The sequence below is a fragment of the Triturus cristatus genome, chromosome 5_1, assembly GCF_964204655.1.
Source record: "Triturus cristatus chromosome 5_1, aTriCri1.1, whole genome shotgun sequence".
Taxonomy (NCBI): domain Eukaryota; kingdom Metazoa; phylum Chordata; class Amphibia; order Caudata; family Salamandridae; genus Triturus; species Triturus cristatus.
Genome location: NC_140587.1, coordinates 613,680,927 through 613,702,870, shown reverse-complemented (window position 1 = coordinate 613,702,870; position 21,944 = coordinate 613,680,927). Strand labels below are relative to the sequence as shown.

General features: G+C 40.9%; 2 protein-coding genes across 9 annotated transcripts in view; both read right to left on the bottom strand.

Annotated features, from left to right (window-relative positions):
* Window positions 1-21,944, bottom strand: part of ASPH (aspartate beta-hydroxylase) — a 675,802-nt gene that overhangs the window by 520,619 nt on the left and 133,239 nt on the right. The window lies entirely within an intron of this gene.
* The window catches only part of LOC146831277 (uncharacterized), a 57,052-nt gene continuing 40,107 nt past the window's right edge, over window positions 5,000-21,944 (bottom strand). The window contains exons 3-4 of the mRNA XM_085605553.1: window positions 11,766-11,810; window positions 5,000-6,276 (exon numbers count right to left, since the gene is read on the bottom strand). Of these exons, the coding sequence (XP_085461679.1) occupies window positions 5,951-6,276; window positions 11,766-11,810 (371 nt within the window). The 3' untranslated portion in view covers window positions 5,000-5,950. The remainder of the gene's footprint in view (window positions 6,277-11,765; window positions 11,811-21,944) is intronic.

Here is a 21,944-nt window from a genome sequence, read left to right as displayed (position 1 = left end):
AGGATTTCATTACCAAACCCAACACTGGACAAAACGTCAAATGTGTAACGCTTGCAGAAGGAGTATACTGTGGCCCATATCGCTACAATGCAAATCTTCCTAACAGGAACGTTTCTGGAGCATGCCATTGATGCAGTCAGGGCTCTGGTGGAATGGGCCGATACATTCAATGGAAGAAGTTTCCCCTGCAGAATGTAACCATCAGAAATGCACTAAGTGATCAAGCTGGCAGAAGAGATCTTTGCATAAGCATGGCTGTATCAGAGCTTTCTTCATGTGTTACACAGAGTCAATCACTGGAATGGAGTTAATCACACCCATCCAAATCTGAAGGCATCCCCGACATCAAGGTTGTGCAAAAGATTTTCAGTCAAACAGTGTGGTTTTTATTGCAATTACATGAAGTGGGAGCCAAAGCAATCACAATTCAAACAGTTTTACGATTGCATTCAAATTCTCCCTTAAGATGGCTATGATGAAGATACTTTCCAATAGCTTTAACTACTACACAGAACTGGTCTTTTTCCTAATTAAAGGATCATTGAGTTCATACAGAAGCAAAGCCATCGGGAACCTATGGATTGCGGAAGGCAAAATTGCACAGACATCACTAGAGAAATGTTTAGAAAATGGTAGCAAGCAGTAATGGTGACTGCCTTGAAATATGTCCCATACCACATAGATAGCCTCATGATGAAATGGTTTACACTTTACAGGTGACAAAACATGTGAAACGAGTTTGTGGACTGATAAATCCGCAGACATGTTTAAAATTGCATGTTTGAGATACTCTGACATTTTGGTACTTTGAACAATGATAAATCAATGACCAATACAAAATGGGAGTGGTTTGTGTTATCAGCACATAATGTTATTTGAACAATGACTAAAGCTTACACAGTGAAAGCTGAAACTGAATTTAATCCATATATCCTTAAAAGCTAATGCACAAATGTTCTCAAAAGTAAATGCTCAAAGTCCTTCTTTATCTTCATGACCTTAATCTTCTCATAATGCCAAGTCATTTCCATCTGAAACTATTTTCTGTCCAAATGGAGATGTGGAAAATGTGTCCTAATACTCCCAATAGACTTTACCCCCATTATGTACACAGCAACAATGCCCATGACCTCATCCATCTGTCCTCTCTTATTAGCCACCACCATTAAAAGCTACATAACTGCGAGCAGTGACAAATTCACTCATTGGGCTGGCGAGATCATCCCTTAAATGAGCAGGAGTCATCCTGCATTTAAAACAGTCTTTGGAACATTCCAACTGGACAAATGTAGGCATATTTCACATCAGAGTTGTGTTAAAAACTCACCAAAATGTAATGATAGACCAGCTCGATTATATTTAGTGTCAACCCATTATTGTGCCTATTGTAATGAGATTTGACCAATAAGTGTGTGAATCACCAGTGAAGAATTTTAGGGAGATGGTGGATGCTATGTACTGATTGCAGTGGCAGCCGCCACATACATGAGGTGCGGAGGCAACGCAGGAGCGCAGAGGGGGAAGGGTGCGGGGAGGAAAAATAAAAAATAAATTAAAAACGTACCTGAAGCTAACGGCCGTGTCGCGCTTCTTCTCTACCCAGAAGACTCTGGGACAGACTCCCATCCAATTCAGTCACTGTACTCCTATGAGAGCAGCGCCGGGATTGGCCTGAGCGGGCTTAAGACCAGGCCAGGGAGTCTGTGTGGGTTTCTCCAGCCCAGCTGTTCAATGCAGCCAGGCTGGAGAAACCCAAGTGCACATGTGTGTTTTGGCTGGCCTGAGACGTCCAGCCAAATACATAGGCGCACTTAGGGACTGCAGCTAGCAGTCCTCCTCCCATGCCCTGCCTCTACCTCCACAAGCGGGCTCAGAGCCGACACATGGAAAATACAACTATGCTAGAACATAATTTTATTTTACATTTGCTGGCTCTGAGCTAGGCAGTGGGGCGACGCTCCTCCGACATTGAGGAGGAGCAGCCCCTGACTGATGATACTTGATCACACAAAGGTAGTCAACAATTACCCACACTGTTCTCCAAAATGGTCTTTACCAGATCGATATTAATGACTTGCAGCTTGCCTAGCAAAAACCAGTTATTTCGGGCAGATTTCAGGGAGACTCTTCGCCGTTCTCCCATTTAGCCTGTGATATCCCGCAGGATTACATAAACTAGGTGTGAGAGGTCTATACCGATGCATACAAGCAGGTAAAATACCAGTTAGGACAATTTCAGCCATCTCTACCACCAGTATGAAGTAAGAAGTGACAGCTGAAACAGGGTTAGGTCACCTCCAGCTTTTCTAAAAGCAAGAGGGCTTGAGTAGGTGCCTCGTCTGCCTCATAAGACAATGGCAAATTTTGGGCACCCATCTAGTTCCAACGAGAAAAGAATCTCGCAATTCATACCAAATGGATGTTACCACTTACCTTTATATAAAAAAAAATCTACACACACAAAAACACGTACTGTAGAAAGGGAGTTTGAGATTGTAGGTAACAGGGACCCCACTATCCTCAAGAATTGCCGTTGGCCTAGACAAGGCATTAGAGGCAAGAAACATGTGAATATACAAGACTTGAAGGGCCATAACCATCTGAAGCAATTACTAACTAATCGAGCAATAACTTGGTCCTAAAAATAATTGCACAACCAAGAAAGCTTGCAAACGAACCCCAGAAAAAGAACCCACTCGCACACAATCTACGTCTTAGGAGAGGAGCCAAAACAGATTAAGCGTGCCACAACATTGGGTGAGGGATTTGTGCCCTTAAAATCAGAACTTAGCATAGACTCCCGATTTGGCCTAGTTGGCATTTTACCTTTTTACATGCATCGACATGCACCTCTTTGTTTGTGCACCTTAATGGGGAAGGGAGGAGAGCAAACAGGTCATTTATGATTCCCTTTCAATCCTTTGTAAGTAGTCGCACAGGGTTAGCGTGTTTCCTTTATTCAGTGTCGATATGTTGCTCTAGCTAACATGGAAAAAAGTAACAGTTACACAAATGACCACCAGATTGGCAAATTGCAGGAAGCCCATTAACAAAAAAAGATGAAAGGCAATTTGAAAACAGTTTATGCCATACACCACTAGAAGAACTAAAAATGTCTGAATTAAATCTGCTCCTAACAGGGCTATAAAATTGTGGCCTGCTTTGACATAAATCAGGTTCCCCACCTAGTAGGTGTTGATATGGAACCACAGACCCTGTAGCTAGTGGGTCTTCTTCCATCAGACAACCTTTGGCAGTAGACACAGTTTGCTGTTTGAGCAGGTTGGCTCAAAAACTGTACCTTCTAAAAAGTTTCTTATTCTCTAGGTATCTGCTAATCACTGCATCCTTCAGACGAATATGTTCAGGCAGTTATTCACTGTCTGAAAATACCCTAAGACTATGGAAACAACAGAATGCATAATTTATACAGAAATACCCTTTCAGTGAATTAAACAACTTGCTTACCAGAATACCCTACAAATCTCGATGTCAGAACCCTTTCAGTCTGCAGTATTTCATTATTGGCTCCCAGTTTGCACCCCCCCCCCCCCCTTCCAAGGGCGGCCATTTCTAGGAAACCTGAATTTTATACTACATTTAACCGAACATGGCCGATATAAGACAAACTGAGGCAAATAAAATTGAAACAATGTCAAAATGCTGATGGTACTTAAAATGAAATTCCAAAGCCTTAACAATAAGACCCCCATGCTCACCAGCAACCGATACATACCCAAATATTTTAAGTGATCTTGGATCAAGATCTTATGAGACCCCCGTTAATGGATTAACATTCCTAGTCTCTTTAACTCAGTAACTGAAACATGTTGCTTTGATTTCAGTGACGCAATTCTTCTCTCGCCGATTGACAAGTATATGAAATCTTTCCATTGTTTAAATGGCTGCTCTGAATCTGCCCTTAAGCTGTGAAGCTGTTAAAAGAAAACCACCAGCCTCCAGGATCTCTGGGGTGCAGAGGGATTTAGCTTTAATCCTGAAATCTGTGGAATATGGTGCCATGCAAAGACTAAAATACCAGAAATCTGACCAACTGTCTTAATTTCCTTTATGCACCACTACTAGGTCATCTCGAGGAATCGCATGTTGTGCACCATATATGTGATATCTAGTGTTTCTAGATGAACAGCAGATTTCAAACTAGACTGTGCCAGTTTGCTGGACATGTGGCATAGTGAATATCTCTTGCTACACCACAAACAGGCCATGACTGTGGTTTATGTTTATTTGTTGTGCACACACTGATTAACTAAAATGCAATGTATTGAGAAACATTTAACAGAGTTTATAATATTTGACAGACAGTTTGGGATGTGTTGCATGCTCCATAAAACTACCTAATATATGAGAAGAAAGGCAACAGATTTGGATACTCATAGAAGAAACTTAGTCTACACCAGTGCCACGTTTAGTACATTGTACTAATCAAGTTACTTTTGAGAAGATACAGTGGGCAAGGCTACACCAATTGTAAATTATATTCAACTACTAATTTGCATTTTTGTTAAATATTGCTCTTTACTGGCTTATTTGGGAACAGAAAAGACACTAGACGTGAGCACAGCCATCAATGCTATGCTGTGTTGGGGAGTGGTCTTCTAGCCACTCGACGTTTAGAGAAGCCTGGTTTTAACATCTCTTCTGCTTGAACTGGGGAAAGTTGATGTGACTTGAACATCCAGGTATCTGAAATTAAATATTATGCAACAATTGACATTTTACCCAAGTTCGCTAGGCTTTTACCAAGAAAGTTATCCAAGAGAAGCGAACGGGCACAGTTTTTTTCCATTGGCCAAATTTGTGCAGCTGGACCATAAACACCCTACACATAAGCTATGAGAAGGAAGATATCAGAATGAACTTTATGGCAGAATTGACAAGCCAGGACATTAAGGCACAGTACAGTAAACCACAACTGGGCTTTGAAGGAATGGCATGACAATATTTTAAGACAGAAAAATGCAGAAATGAACATGAGTCAGATGGCACACAGACACATGCAATGTGTCCGGAGATTTATTAAAAGTTGCCTGACAGTGGGGGGGAAAACTTTGCAATTTGTATAATATTATGAAAGTCACATAGATGACACTACCTTCAAGACCAAGCCACATCACAGTGTTAGCCGGCTGAATTTCAAGACCATCAGTCAAATCATGACAGCAAACAGGAGTTGAAAAAGTACTAGCTAAAGTACAGGTGGAACAGATAGGAAAACCATGCTTCGAGAACAATGTATTTACAATGCATCTATACAACAAGTGTACAAAATCATCCTCCATATTTAGCATTTCAAAACGTTTTACTAACTATGCTACTGGAAATGTGCTTTGTTTATGTTTCCACTAATATAGGCAGTTCAACAAAACAGGGGCAATGCACACGAGCAGCTGGAAGGTGCATCATGAAATCTAAACATTTCGGTGTAGTAAACCCAAAACGTGTTAGCTAGAAGGCTAAAGGGGAAGGGGCCTGCATTCAGTACTGTCCTGAAGCTATGGTGTTAGGTTACAGACTATATAATCACTACACTATGTACATATATTTATAAGAGAGTAAAATGGAGTATGCTCAAACTGTGTTTCGCAAATCTATATTGTGTTGACCCATTGTCTGGCACAGACTAATAGGACGCAGATCAACATTGAAGAAGGTTTCCTGGATCTCTTGTGAGCATGGTACTTCGTTTTTTACATCTAAAAAGACTTTACTGCATTTCTTGGAGAGAATGATTGCACACATACCAAGCTATATAATTTACAAATGCCTACACAAGCGGATCAGAATTACCATAACTTTGAATGTCATCTTTTTCCAGAAATACCGTTTCTACCATAATTATTCCGACAACATCCTTCCACGTCTAATAGCATTTTTTCACAAAGTCATTTTTTAAATTCATTAAACTAACTAGGGAAGCACAGTTTCCTCATTTCTCTTTCTTCTTTTCATCCTTTGCAGCACTTCGAGACAGCTTAGCTAATATTCGAGACGCCCTGCTACCCTCCCGCTCTTTCCTGGCCTCCCTCACGCTGGTCAATCTAGCAGATTCCTTGCGTTTTGAGATTCTGTCCGCTGGCTTTCCCTTTTCTTTCTCCTTGCTCAAATCCTTCTTGGACGTTTCCACCTTCTTGTGTTTCTTTTTGTCTGCAGTTTCCTTGTCCTTCTTGGATTTTTCTTTGTCTTCTAATTTTGCTTTATGTTCATCAAGCTTTTCTTGAGCCTTCTTAAGCTGGGCTTTAATCGATTCTCTGACTTTAATGTGTTATTTTTTTTTTGGAAAGGAGAAACGTGAAATTAAACAATAACACTTAAAAACATTTCGAGAACAGTAAAAAGTGCATTCCTTTACGCCATGCAGGGCTCCTACTCACAGAGAGAGGGCAACTTAAGGCAGCCCTAAAGCATGCCTCACTTTTACGACAGTTCAACCTTTACCAAGTCTGTGGGCACAAACGTCCATATGGGTTTTCAATAAAATGAGAACTGCTAAGATTGGTAACCAGAAGATGGTTTCATTGACTTGAAGCTTTATAAAGAAAATGTATTTCACTGACCTTTTCTGAAAGCCAGCAGAAGATAAACAGGCATTCAAGTGTGAGTTTAATTTTTATAGTTTGTAGTCCACACAGTGAGTAAAAGATGTTTTTAGAGTTTACTCCTGGATTCCATCTAGCAACTACGTACTGATTTGCATTAAACAGTTACGGTTCTAGCGGTTTATAAAAATGAATAGGTTCTAGTGATTTCTAAAAATAAATTGTATTTGCATTGTAAGGAAACAAACCATTACATTGATTTATGACTGCTAATGCAAAGGAGTTTAAGAAATTGTATTCATACCGTACCAAGAAAAGGATCATTGAGCCAGTCAGCTATTAATCTTCCTAAGTAATACCAGGCATTTCCTTGAAACCTATCATCACACTGAAGAAAATGCTTGGTACAGGTGAAAACCAGAGGCACGTTCTCTGAAATGCTAGCTAATTATAGCCGGCTTGGTGAAGGAAGTATTTTGCCCAAGAGTACACTGTCAAGTAGGGCCATTCAGAACAAGAATTCGTAAAGTCTACACCGAAACAAAATCTCAACTACGCTAAGAGGACATCACAGCCAAGCAATTTGGAAGGTGCAATGCTCAAAGCAAATACTTTGACTCCACCAAATCCAGGTCATCTTTTTATTATGTTAGCAGAGGACCAAAGCCCGCCCCAGCAAGTAAAATTAAGATGCTGCTGGTAGGGCTGGTAAATCTTTAACACACTGAAGAGAAGAAGAGTACAGAAACTGTAAATAAAGACCTATTCCTTCCAGCGCATGCTTTAAAAAAGCGTGTGTTAAGGCCAAAACCAGCCTGTGCCCTTCACTGCATTTAGAAGTGAAATAGAAAGGTTACAGCAAGAGGGCAGTATTTAGTTGCCTTTTTCAACAGAATTTTATTTCTGGTTGATGATAACACACAAAATAAAGTCGACATACTTCATAAGCAGCTCCACCCTGCCCAGGCATCTCTCGCTCCCAATGGTTAGAAACATCATACGAGGGAGGATAAAAGCCAGCCACAATAAACTGAATAGTAAATGCAGGGCACTGAAATGGTTGTTGAAATTATGTTAATTATAGAAGTAGGATAATAATTTTTTTTTCTAAACTTTTCCTCCTGATTATTCAAGCTACTATCATACTGAATAAATGCCTTCTGTGTAGGGAGGGTGGGTGCACTGGAGGCTTGCAATTCTAGAAGTTCATATATGTTGTCCTATTTGAGTACTATTGAGAAATGTAGATAAAAAAATATGTATTGTAATTTGCATGTACCTACACTGTGCTCACTGAACATCTGTTTGGAACTAAATGCATGTTAACAAGCTATCAATTTAAAATTTATAGTCAGTTCAATATCAATTATTCATAGATTAGAGGTGGTGCCTGTTACAAGATGAATTAAACTGACCTCTTCGAATAAGTCTGAGTATGCACTATCAAGTGTTGCTGCAGTTAATCTATATATTCAAGACCTCCTTCTTTCACCCAGAATTCAAATCCAACAGTAAAATTCCAAATCCAAGTTTCCAAAAATTCTTATGGAATCCGTACTCTGACCCGCAAGTTAAATTGACAGCAGTACTCTGAAGCAAGGATCAAATCACAAAGACATATCCGGGCTTAAATGAAAGTATAGACCATTCTGAACACAAAACTAAAGTACAATAAACGTGCAGCTATAAGCTTTTGCGGGGCACACAAGCGTAAGGTACAATGGCCTATTTAATTCTGGTACATTCTCATTTCCCAAACAGATTGTGGAGGGACTTAATAGTAATCCAATCCAATTTTCTTACCATGGAGGTATTTGGAACATAATTATCTTTAGCTTGGAAAGATGTTGAAAATCAGGATTAAGACCCAGTCAGGATGTAGAGAATCCTTGCAGAGTATATTCTTCCAGACTTACTTGAGAAAGGTGTCCATCATTAAAAATGAATTGAGAAGGCGATCTGTGTTATGTTACCTACAGAACCAGGCTTTGAGGAAGACACCAAAAGTAGAAATTCACCTCACTCTTAGGCTTACAAAACGAGACTTTGGACAACAGTCAACATGAAGATCAACCACTACCAAATTATACAGTAAAATAGCCTAACAAAAGGACAAGTTGTTGTTAAATTGAGGACATATGGATTGTGCAATAAAAATAAATGGTAGCTGGTCTCTCGGGTAAAGGATCCTACACATAGCAACATTGTCTGGATGGAGTAAAGAAATGCACATTTACACTAAAACAGCAGTCATGAATCAAACAAAAAAACACAAGGCTATCTGCATTCATTTACAATTACATCAGGGGTGTACAGCTTTCATTCTAGAGTCTATCCAAGTGATTTTTTTAAAGTCAAGTAAAATGAACATGTGTGATATAGTTTGGATATAAATAACATTCAGCATATTCTTTCGGTATTAAACCCTCCCCATCTCATAAGTGGATTGACAGGACTAACGCTGTTCACCCGTGAGGCATGTAGCAATTGAACGAGAGTTATTTCCACTCTGCAAGCACAACATTTATAAAGAAGAAACACCAACATGAACTACTCTATCAAAAAAAAAAAAAGCACACTTCCGTGCAGCTAGAAGGAACAGAAAACATAGTAACTTGACAGCAAAACCACGATGCAGATAAAGCTTAGCAAGTGCCACAATGACCATCTGGACATCTTTAGGAATGCCTTTCTTCACATCAATAACAAAAACACACCACACAAGCAGGAAGTTAACTCGAAGAACAATAGCATACGTGCCCCAGCTAGGAATGCTATACTTAGCAATATTTTTTCCATGCAGCATGCACGCTGGTAAAATCCAAGTGTTCTAAACCTAATCACACCTATTTGCTTAGTGACCAGACAGAATACCTTTCATTAACAAGTTACTTTGACATGGCTCTTTCATTGCATTTCAAAAACAAAATGAAATTTACATTCACAGGAGATTGCATAACAATGCACGGTACAACCTACCCAGTCATGTTTGAAAAATGTATGTTTCATATAGTGGACAGATAGTTTTAACTTCACAGTCTCATCACATGTATTCTTTCTCGGTGCAATTCAAACATGAGTAAAAGCAAACCGGTCAGATCGGCTAAAATGCCATAGCAAAATATTTTTGAAAACAGTGGGTGCTAAGTGTTTGCCTGAAGAAGACCCATTATTTTTAGAAATACTGGATGGAGCACGGAGGCGCATGGAGAGAAGAGGCCCATACCTCTCCACAGAGGATTGGCAGAGCACAGCCAAAAGCTCAGTGTGGAGGGTGTGATGTGTTTTTAAAAGTATGGTAGGTAGTGGGTATTTGTACCTGCCCAGAATTCTAAAACTAGCTCCGACTAAGAGTCAAGAAAGTCCTTATAAGAACGGGCTGATTGCCTATAAAGCGCAATACAGCTCGGGCATGTTATCTAGGAGCATGGATCACTCCAGGGCTCTAAGAGAGCAGTGATTTCAGCAGCCTCATAAAGGATTATAATGTCAGTTAGACCAGAGGTGCATAGGCAGGTTCTTCAAGGTGTTCAAAGATTGTAACAGAACAACTCTCCCTCCCTTCAAGCTCAATTTAGCTCCAAGACTCTTCCATAGATATTTGAAAGCCAGGTTGTGCACACACGTAAACTTAAAGAAAAGCAAATCGGTGCGGATTGGAAGGTGTGAATTAATCTAATTCACTTGAAATTACTCTAAACCACATTCTAGTCAATTGCTAGCTTATTAGGAATTAAGCATTCAGGCTGAGCGATGGAAAGAGTCTGAGTAAAGCACTCTTCATCCTTCAATGAAGAAAACTTCCCTCGTCTAGGCTGAAGGGGGAGGGATGTCCAATAACGAAACTTGGTAGGGCTAAGCTAGAAGCATGAGGATTATTAAGTACTAGGGCTGTTCCTCCTAATCTGGAAGAGAATCGAGAAGAGCCAGTACTCCCTATACTTTCGGGCACCAACAGCAGGCCCAACCCGAGCCTGAAACAAGGTTTTACTCTTCCAATATATGGAGTAGCAAGTAGGACAGCTGGATGTTATCCTGGGTACAGTGCACCAGTTTTGGGGTAACCACCCAACAAGGGTACTATGGAGGGCTCGCCAGGGGCAAGACTGAGCAAGGCCAGAGCCTCTCTGTGTCTTTGATTCTTCCTGTATATCTTATGCTTCAGGGGGCACTTAAGAATGTGCCGAGACAAGGTGGAGAGGGACAGGTTTCATTTGCTCTTTCTTGTAATAGAACTTGACATGTTAGAGCCCTTTCCCTCTTAAAAGTCGCCTGCACTAGGTTGGTTGGGGGCACCATCCCATGGGGGAGGAAGAGTTGGAACATGGGCTGACATCCTCAGGCCAAGACTGTCGAATAAGGTTCCTACACATAGAGCAATACAATCTCCCTTATGGTGACCACATCCCACATAGTAGTGCTATGGAGAGCAACTTGCTTTGGGGAAAAGGAAGACAACAGCTTTCTTGTAAAAACTGATGAGGAGTCAGTATGCAAAACAAAGAAATAAGCTCTACCAATATGTACATGTTTAAAACACATCACACTGATGAATGAAGAATCATGCACCAAAGCAAAGTCATCTATAGCACAACTTCAAAATGGATAGATGAGATTTGTATGGTCTTAACTAAGAACGTTCTTGGCAGAATACAGAAAACTAGCGTTGAGAAGCTTCTGCACCAAATAAGTAAAAAGGGAAGTATCAGGCTTTTTTTTGAAGACATGGTTCACATTAAGACCACAATGTTAATGAGGATTAACTAATAGGGTGGATTGAGGCCCTTTATTATAATCTTAACAATTCTGATACAGTGACGTGAACACTATCTATAGGCTTGACCTACACACATGCTTGAGCCATTGAAATTCTTCAATTGACAATTTCTATTAAACAGAAGCAGCCAGTAGAGAAGCAGGAGGAGGACAGGGGTCAGAATTACAAGTTCTGAAAGCATCTCTAAAGTGAAAAATGTATTAGTTATCTTCAAAAATAGCATAACTGAGCATTCAACATTAAACATAAAAACCCATACTCTTTACCCAAAACAGGCACTGGCCTTTTAGTCTAATTAGTACAAATGTAATGCAGGCGTATAACTGCAAATCATTGGGTAACCTCTACATCAGCATGCTTATCAGCCTCCAAAAAGTCAAACTGCACACACGGCTGACAAAGGAGTTCAGAAAAACACAGCAAGGTACCTTCTGCCTTAGATTTGGCCTTTTCTATCCCGCCTGGATCTCGCCCTGATATTCACAAGATGAAAATACATTACAGGCATTTCAGGATAAGTTTTAAATAAATCAAAATTAATACAACAAAGGAAACCCGGCATTCTATGCAATTAGCAATGGCATTGCACTTGACAAACATGTAAGAATGGTTATAGCTCAAATAGTTGTTGAAAAGATTCCTACTACGATTACATCTTAGTAATTCCCATCGCCGTACACTACAAACAGTTGTAATTACTATAATATGACTATTTGGGAATCAAAAAGAATTTCGACAAGGCACTAGGGAAAAAACACAGATTTTGAATACAGATGTGATAATTTAGCTGATGTTAAGGGCAATGAAGTGAAAACACATGGGCACTAGGAGATGGGAACCTAGAAAGCAGGTAGCACGTCAAACGTTTGAAGGAAGCAAACAAATGATGGGCTGAGGAATTTGCGGGGGCAGGAAGCGATGCTAGTTATACAGGATTAACCTTATAACAATAACTAAAAAAGTTTTTAAAAAAATCTAACTAGCAGTACCATGAATTTATTCAGTCAACCTTATTCATTCCCCAATAGAACAAAAGTTGTTTTAAATTCATTAACTCACATTTCACCTTTCAAAAGATAATGCTAATCTCAGTTACTAATCAGATTTTTCAAACCTAAACTTCCTTCTTGCCCAAAGGCTCTGCCTAATAAAAATGTCAGTTAACAGGTCAGTGTTTTTGAGAAGTAAAGAATGCGCGCCTGGGTCCATGCCATCAAGAAAAGGCTGTAGCTGGGCAGGGAGGGTGTGAATGATGGTGAAACTCCTGACAAGCCCAACAAGCATTAAAAATGCAATGGGTCTCGCCTTTCATCAAGTTAAAGCCCTTTGCTTTGCTATACAATACCATTAGCAAAGCAAATGGTTTTAACGTAATCATGGCCGAGACCTATTGCATTTTCAATGCTCGTTTTACTTGGGACGCTCTACAATTTTGTTGCGCGTGGTAAGGGTTTTACAGAGAGAACCGTTTAAAGAGAAATAAAACCAGTATTTTAAGACAATGTCTGGCCACCACTTACTAAGTGACGTTGGGTTCACACAATTATCAGTGATGTTCCCAATAAGAACGTGTGGCAAACATATCAACTCGAGGGCTGGCGGCAGGTGCGCGAGACCTGGCGAAATCAGTAGGGCGCCATGGACCCTGGCGCAAGCAAAAAAACTAATGTCCCCCTGACTGCTGGTCAGTAGACTGCCATTGTCAGCGTTCAACTGGCCCTGCTACTACCAATGGTAGCTACGGCCCCTCCCTCTTAGTGTAGCCTTGTGCTTGGCCCATCTGAGAGCCAGGGAGGGGCGCTATTCAGACTCCGATGGCATCTACACCACGCTTGCATTCTATGCCCACGACGGCTCAGCTTCCTGTGATTCTGAGCAAATCACTTAATCTCTCCTGCGCCTAACAAATAATGAATGTGTCCTAGTGTAAAGTAACTGGTGCTCGTGTAAAGCGCCCCAATACCTATAGGTAGAGTTCGCGCAATATAAACCTGCAACAAAATAAAACCTGCTCATTAAATGTCAGACCGGACCCCCCACCGCTCCTTACACCCGTTTCCTGTGGCTTTAATAGGCAGCAGCAAGCCCCCCCTTGACCAATGCCGAAGTCATGACGGGCTTGGCATGAGTATCTTGCCAGCACCCAAGAGGGCACGGTAGAGGCCTCTGAGGAGAAACTCGCAGGGCTGTTGGGCATGTTGCGGTGGCTTGCCCTGCTGCCCTCTGCCGCCAGTCACCCCGAGCCGCGGTCTGAACGGGGTGAGCAGCTCTGCCCTGCCTACGCTGTGAGGCCAGCGGGCGCCTGAAATATTCATGTCCAATCCACTTTTGCCTGTTTGTGTGTGGGTGAGGGGGGTTGTTAGAGAGCCAGCGACTCAATTCTCCGGCATGATCAGGCATTAACAGGTGGCAGATCCTCCCTCAGGAATGTGCCCCATGTAGAAGGCGGGCAAATGCAGCGATGAGGTGATCGCGCAAGAAGCACGTTACCCATCCATAAACCCCAAAAAACCTCTTTTTACCGCTGTACACTAAACCATCTTTGAACCTTACAATTCCCTTACTACCCTAAAACTAAACCTTTCCCCCAACCAGTTGCAATCCGTAAACCACCAAATTACCCATCCACCCACCTTAAATGCATTGTAAATGTAATGGATTGTAAGTTACCATGTTGTGGTAAATGCGTTGTAGTGGGATGATACCTTACCACCTCCATTCACTATTTGGAATACTTTGATTTTTCTCTTAGACTGTTCCTATATCTAATTTTGTTCCTTCCTATTTACCTTATGTGGCGTTTTGGCAAAAAGCTTTATTCAAGTATAATGACCTATTGAGAAAATAAGTAATTTAGCAGTAGCCTTAACAGGGGTGGTGTGGCGGGGTAACCTAACCTATGCCATCAGGACACTAGCGAGCTTCTTTGGTTTGTTTTTCCTGCTTTGCTCGTTGCAGCTGAGCAAAATCGTAATGACCAGCTCCGAAGCGATTAGGTTGCATTGTCACTTTCCACGGCTGTCCGCCATGTTTAATCATTGAAGGCTGGTACGTTTTGCGTAAGAAGCTATTCAGTGTTCAGAACCTCGGTTTTGTTCCCAAAATGTGCACTTGTTCATGAGGTAGAACAAAAGCGTGAGTTATAAATATCTGACATTAAAGACATTTGGAAGGAAAACAAAAATGCCATCGAGAAGATGCCTGCAAAGATACGCGCAGAGCTGTGTCTTGCCCAGGTGGCCTGCTGCATGGGATGTCTGGCCCCTTGGCGCACATTGTGCTCATAGCCCCGGGATGCAGTAATGAGATGGAGCGCGAGCGCCCGCCCATGATTGACAGCCTGGCGATGTGCATCATCACTTACCGAGACGTTACCGTACTTACCCTTGATAATTCCTCCCTTCTGTCTGTGGAGGTGGCGAGCACATATTTGACTTTTGTGATGTCAAAGTAATTAGCGCTGGTGCATTTTTTTCCAAACAAACTGGGAGCTAACGGTCGGGTGAAGAAAGATACATCGAGACGCTACAGATTGAGGTGCGTGGGTCTTTGAAGAATGAATAAACAAAAGACTAAACATTATGAGAAGTCTTTTGTTGTGCTAACCTAATGTATCTTCCATATGTGGTGCAATGCCTTCGAATGCAAAGTCGCATAGAAGTATTTAAACAAGCACGGTCCCGAAAGAGGACCGTGCTGCAGCCGGATCTCGTCTTTATGGGGCCATGTGTTTGAAACACATGGCCCCATAAAAATAAGAAAACGTTTACGACGAACGGAAAGCAAGGGAGCCTGTGCAAGTGGGACGGCAGAAAAAGCCAAAGGGAGGCAACATACAAAGCTCTTTTCCAATGGCTGGCCACTGTTTAGCATAAACGGTGACGCCGGCCAATGCAAAAGAGGGGCGGGGCTTAAAGCCCTTTACTGAAACTCCTCAGTTACATTAAATCTCGCAGAGCGAGCTGCGCATGTGCGCAGCAATGCTAGCCGAGACCTAAAAAAGGGTGAACCCAAAATGACTTAACTTCAGTCAAAGAAATGAGGTGCTGTAAAGGATGAGTTAATACGTGTCATAATGCAACATACACTACCTGCCATCGTCAGGCAGTTATTTGTGTTCGCAAATCCTGTTGAGAGAGGAAGCAAATTATGTAAATAACTGCAACCCACAACCCCATCATCTAAAAACAAGGGATAGGTTTGTGATAAAAGCAGTATTTTCCCATAACTAAATCTAACAAAACATTGTGTGCATTTCAATGATGTACAGAGAAGAAAAAGCACTTTGCATTAAGAAAGTGGACAGTTCTCACTCTATGAGGAATGAACAGCTTAGAAGATCCGCCAAGACTCCCCACTACCTCTTAGGTATGCTAGAGAGAAAATTCAGTCAAACTTTTAAAATAGAATTATGACATTCTGAGAGAAAAAATGATAAACGTGCACAAACTACATGTTCAAGAAAGATTAGCAAAATTAGATATTTTTAGTTACTGCATCGTAAAAGCATGCAGACAATGATTAGCTTACATGATATAGTTCATATAAGTAGTATAGGCTGATTTATTAACCTGAAGAGTATTTTTTCATTAACGTGTAAATGGTAAACTTTCATGGCATGGAGTTTACCTCTAATCATTATTATTTCACTTCTATATGTGTATAACTAATAAGAATTTATCGAATATTATGAATAATCCTAGTTATGAGAGTGAACTTTAATAAAACCTATCATTTATGTTTTTATACATGTGCACCGAAAATGACAAAAGAAAAGCAGAAGTTACAAATTCCTAATTAATGATGCTCACATACATGAAACTTTCAGATATTGTATTTCGCACATGTACTAATGATATACTGATATGCATCTAAAACGAGATCTTAAAAATTATAAAATATGTTTGAACGTTACTACAATAAAAAAGCAGCAATACATCATATTGACATGTATCCTTTGTAACCATACCAAATGATTTAAAGGGCATCAGACTAATACTAGAATCATGATATATAGATCTCATCTTATATTAGCACAATTTAATGTAGGCCTAACTGCATATATGAAGTTTCTTGACTTGCTGAATCTATTGTTCGAGAGAATTTCTCAGTATTACTAATAATGTGAAACAGTGTTTCCTTTCCTGAGTTCTCATGTACTGTACAAGCACACTTTGCTACATTTTTTTATACAATTTTTGACACAGTGAGGAACAGCTGCCTGGGAAACGGTCCTTTTGAACTTGCTTTTGTGCTCTTGCTAAAGGATCATTGCTCTAACGTTTCACGAGGTGGAGTTCTTGAGGACTGCGTAATTGTACAACCTATTTCTCTACAATTTGTGTCTTCTTACGGTCGCCTATCACTCATCTTATACGAACTGAATAATGGACTGAGTGGTCTGACCAGAGGAGGTGATCCAAGCAAGTGTCACCTCCAGAAACTTTAAGAATATAATATCGTCCAAACTGACAATGTTGGTTAGCTGGCTGCTGTCTCACTCCTTCTGGATTCTTTTTCATTGTTTCCTTGCTTTTGCTTTGCTGGTGGCAGACAAACTGTTGGCTAGCAGTCCTAACTTGCCTGAATGTGGACTCACCTGACTATCTTTATGAACCGACGCATACGCTTTGTGCGTTAAGTGGCTTCTTCCTTCTTGGGAGACTGCTTTAATTGGCACATTTCATGTCCCTACCTGAACTCTCTAGCTTTGGCATCTTACTTCAATGATTTTCTCAATTTGCCATATAATCTGATGCAAATTTTAATGTACTAGATTTATCTCAAAATATGATAAACTATACTACATTACAATATAGACTATTATGATTTATTTCTAGCCAAATGAATACACTCTCAACTTGGGGTTACTTATGTCTAGAGGAGATCATATTCGAGAGATCTGCAAGCATCAAATACTAAAGTTATTATTTTGTATAGCCTTAGCTGAACTTTGTGTGTGTGACATTGGATTGCCTACGTTTTTTCAGGAGATTTGGGCCTGCAGGGATTATCTTTCACCTATTTAGCATTGTGCTGAGAACAACACACGAGCCTGATTTCTAGCTTGTAGTACAGTTATCCAATTTCTGGTCCTCATTGGATGACTGTTGGAACCCTTTATATCGAACCCGTCTGGGCACAAAACAAGATCCATCGGAGGGCCAAGAGAGTGGTATGAGACATTGGCAAGAATAAAGAAAAAGAAAATAAGCTAGGTTTTCCACGGGCCTAAGGACGATACAGCAGATACCTGGAGGATCCGGTAGCAGGGGACACACTCGAAGGGGGGGGGGGGAATATCCTAAGCAAAAGGTTTATCACTGTTAAAACTGTTTGAAGTAAAAGTGTGAAGTCATGCTGCTTAAGGTCACGCAGGTCCAACTACTGGATACTGACAAAATTACTTCAGAATAGAGAAAAGAGGGGGAACAAAAAGACACAGCCACTCCAACAGGCATATCTGCATACTACAGGTGATAAATAGAGTCCTCTTTGGACAGGCTGGCTCCCACTATCACAAGTCCACAGAAGGGCACCTGCAGAAGTCGGAGGGGCCAATTTAACGTGGGCCACCTATGCCTAGACCTTTTGAAGAGTTCTGAAAAAAGGAAGGCAGGCGTGCGGGCACACGACGACCTCCGCTTCCTACCTGAACATCCTCCTTCATCATCATCCGCTCAGTGCATCTGTTTAATGGCAAAATGTCCCTTCAGGTGCAAATTATTGCAACCCCAGTAGAAACAACCACTCACTTGTTTCCCTTTCTTCCGAATACCAATATTTAACCATTGTCTCATAACACCAAGATGACTACACTAACCAGTGACTAGGACAAACCTGTTCCTTCATGAATGATGAAGTCTCACATTTGTACATGTTTGATCCCCACAATACAAGTAAACAGATGCAAAAGCATGCAACTGATACAAAAAGGAGCAACAAAAGTTACACCCACCACTAAAAGACTACCCTATTGACTCATGCCCTCCTGATATTGAATTCATTTACTGATTTTCCCACCAACGAATTCTCCAGACTGATGTCCCTACTGACTTGCGAAGACACCGACTAAGACATCACCACAACCTATTGGTGAATGCTGTCCCGAATGATTAACGCACCCTCTCAAATGGGTGCACCACTGACTGCAGACCTAGCTGTCTGTACTATTGCCCGTCTAGATTACTGCAAATGAAAATTACAAAAGCTCACAAATCCTAAAGGATCTGAGGAATAAATGAATGGTATGTTCTGAGCCCTGCTTCATTTCAGTGCAAAATGGTGTAAAGCTCAAAAGGGACAATAAAACTTAAAGGAGTCAGACTCTATTGCTGAAACAATGATCGACAGACCGGTAGTATTACATGGCACGTCATAAAACAAAAAGATCAGACGCAATAAGGAGACCATCAAAATGACCAATTGTGCCCCTAGAAAAGAAAAAAAGACTAGCTAACCCAGCCTTGTAGGCTATGGTTGTTAAACACAGGTTTTACATATTCACCTGGAAAACCCACTCCGCTAAATGATTACTGAACATCATCATAAAATATACCCACATTGGTCTGAGCTCAGTGGTATACAAGCAGCTACCCGTTCTGATATGATTTCATTGAGTCTTTCCTAGCCACCAACATGATTTTTTAATTGGACTAAGAAATTGAGAAGGCTAGAACAGGTTGGTTACAGAGCAATGACATACTACTACTTTAGAATCAATACATTTCTATGGAAACCAGTGAAATTCAGACAAGGGCACTGTGAAGGACAAAGGAGCCCAAATTCTTGCCAAGGAAGGACAGAAAGATAAAAATATCTGGTGCTTGCAGCTCAAGCATGCTGCAGTTAGATTCAATTTGCCGTAACCCCATATTTGGATGAATGAGAGCGTAGTCTATCGAAGCTTGATTAAGGAGACTAAGCCAAGATGACTCAGTGCACCAGCCAGGATAATTAAGACCACACTCAGAAGATAATTTATGGATATTTCATATCTTTATTGCCAGCTAGTTGAAATAGGTGTGGCTTATTACTAATATTATATGGTGCCTACTTTCGTGTGTAACTCAGGACAGCATTTTCATTAAGACCTATATTGCTATCTGTTCCAAAACATACATTTGCAATAGTGCATCCTCCTGTGGGTACAGTTATGCGAGGACAGCATTCCACTCTTCACTTTCCCTACAAGTAGTAAGTGGTGAAATAAATCTCTGGGTGATCACAGTAGACGAGCGAAACACTCCGCGACAAGAAGAGTCTGAGCACACCATTAAACCTGCTTTTTGGCTTTGGAGAAAGACCAAGGTAAGCTTGTGAGAGGACTATCATTTACCTGAAGAACAAGGTCCAGAGGCAACCTTAATCATAATTGCTGCCCATTATAGCTACACAGGTATGAACATATTGACAGACAACATCCTTTATTGGTCCAGGTTCAGTCAGAACACAAAAGAGGAGGTCAGAACTTTTATGACTGCAGAAATCCTCTCAATCGAGAGTTCTCATGTTAAACACTCTTTGTTTTCCAACAGTTAAAGCGGAACAAATAATGTGTCTGAAGAATCAAGTAGTTACATCAACCAAAACAGATGGAGCATAGGGACCACTCACCAGGTACACTGAAAGAAAAATTATACCGATCAATCACAGAACTCAATATAAAACAATCATGCCTCAAAGATATGATCTCAGCAATTGGAAAGTAAATTGGTAAAGTGAGCAGCTGGAAAGACCCACTGGCAATTCAGTGCATAACATGCAGGGTTCTGGAATGAAATACGCTCTGAAATCCATCCGAGAATAGAAACTGAGCTGTTAAAACGTAAGCGATGGGTGAAGAGCGTGACCGGTGTAAATGCTCCTGGATATTACATTATTTAGTTCCTACATTATGTTTCAATTATATGAACATTATTCCTCTCACGTTTCGGCAATTCACAGCAACTTACTTCCTAACAAGTGCATTTACTCTGTGACACAAGGCATGAGCAGGCACCAAACCAAACACAGCATGGTAGTGCTCAACTGCGCATATGGACTACAGATAGCAAGTAGAGTTGGACTCTTATCACCCAATTATTTGTTTCAAAATGGTTCAGTGGGCATTAGACAGTAGATAAAAAGAAGTGACAGCAAGGACATCGGACAAATGTTCAATGAGAAAGTTACAAGTTTACAAAACTTTGCAATTGGACACTTTAAATAAAATACATTTTATTATACAAGCACATACATCTACCAACAACTCGTGTACATCTGCATGTTCTTAATGTACAAGGTAAGACAAAAATATACTTTAAAACCCCCAGCATGCCAGGTTACAAAATTCTATGCGCTGAAATGCTATATGCAAGATCCTTCGGAACCCACAATGAGGAATAACATACTGTAATGATGGATCTCTAATGAGGACAGTAAATTAATGGATAAAGGAGGTGGAAGGATATGACATACCAAGCAGCAGAAGAAAACAAGTTACTTACCTGTAACTTTGGTTCTCCAGTATTGGAAACTTTCATAGATTCCCATGCTTGAATCATTCCCCGTCGTCGAGATGGGAGTCTTGGTATACATAAAATAGCAATAAAAAAAACACTAAAAAAGAAGAAACTAGGCCTATTCTCATTTTGCAATCTATCCACCTCTTTTTGTAAAAGAGCCCAAACAATCTGAACAACCAATCACAACAGCCTCACCCTTCAGAACCTTGCTGAGAGAACCTCTGACCCTCAGATTTTTGTATACGTTGTGTAAAACTTTATCCAAAAGAGACTGAAAGCTGAGCATTCCCAGGGGAGGAGGGTGGGTCGCATGGGAATCTATGAAAGTTTCCAATACTGGAGAACCAAAGTTACAGGTAAGTAACTTGTTTTCTTACTCCAGTATTGGAACTTTCAGGAGATTCCCATGCTTGAATCAGAGGAGCTAGCAGTCAGAAGCACATTTTGCTATCTCATTGTTGTGTGTGTCTCTCCTCTTTTTTTAAAAAACCTGCATCAAGCAAAAGAACATTAAAAACAGTGCAGTAATGTTTAAGTATAAATAGCAAATGCACATATAAACACAAAGTCAAAATGTGCCAATAGCAAGAAAGGAAGGAGGGAAGAAAAGGAAAGCTCACCACTCAATGGAAGAGGTTCCTCAGGACTGCCTGGCCCACAGCCGTGTCTTCCTGTGTCGAGGCCTCCAGGCAATAATGTCTTGTGAAGGTGTGCGTGCTGCTCCAAGTTGCAGCCCTGCAGATATCTTTGATCTGGACCCCAGCAAAAAGGGCCGTAGAGGAAGCCATGGACCTTGTAGAATGTGCTCGGACTCTACCCTCCAGGGGTTTGCCCGCTGCTGAAAGACAAAAACGTATAGCGCTGGCCACCCACCGAGCAATACCCTGCTTGGACAGGGGAAGGCCCTTGCGGGGAGCGCTAAACGAAACAACCAGTTGAGAAGATTTTCGGAATTCTTTAGTACGGTCCAGATAGAGCTTCAAACATCTCTGCACATCCAGAGAGTGGAGTGCTCTGTCCGCCGGCGTAGTGGGCTGAGGGAAGAAAGCCCTAAGAATCACCGACTCATTTAAATGAAAGTCTGAAGGCACCTTAGGTATG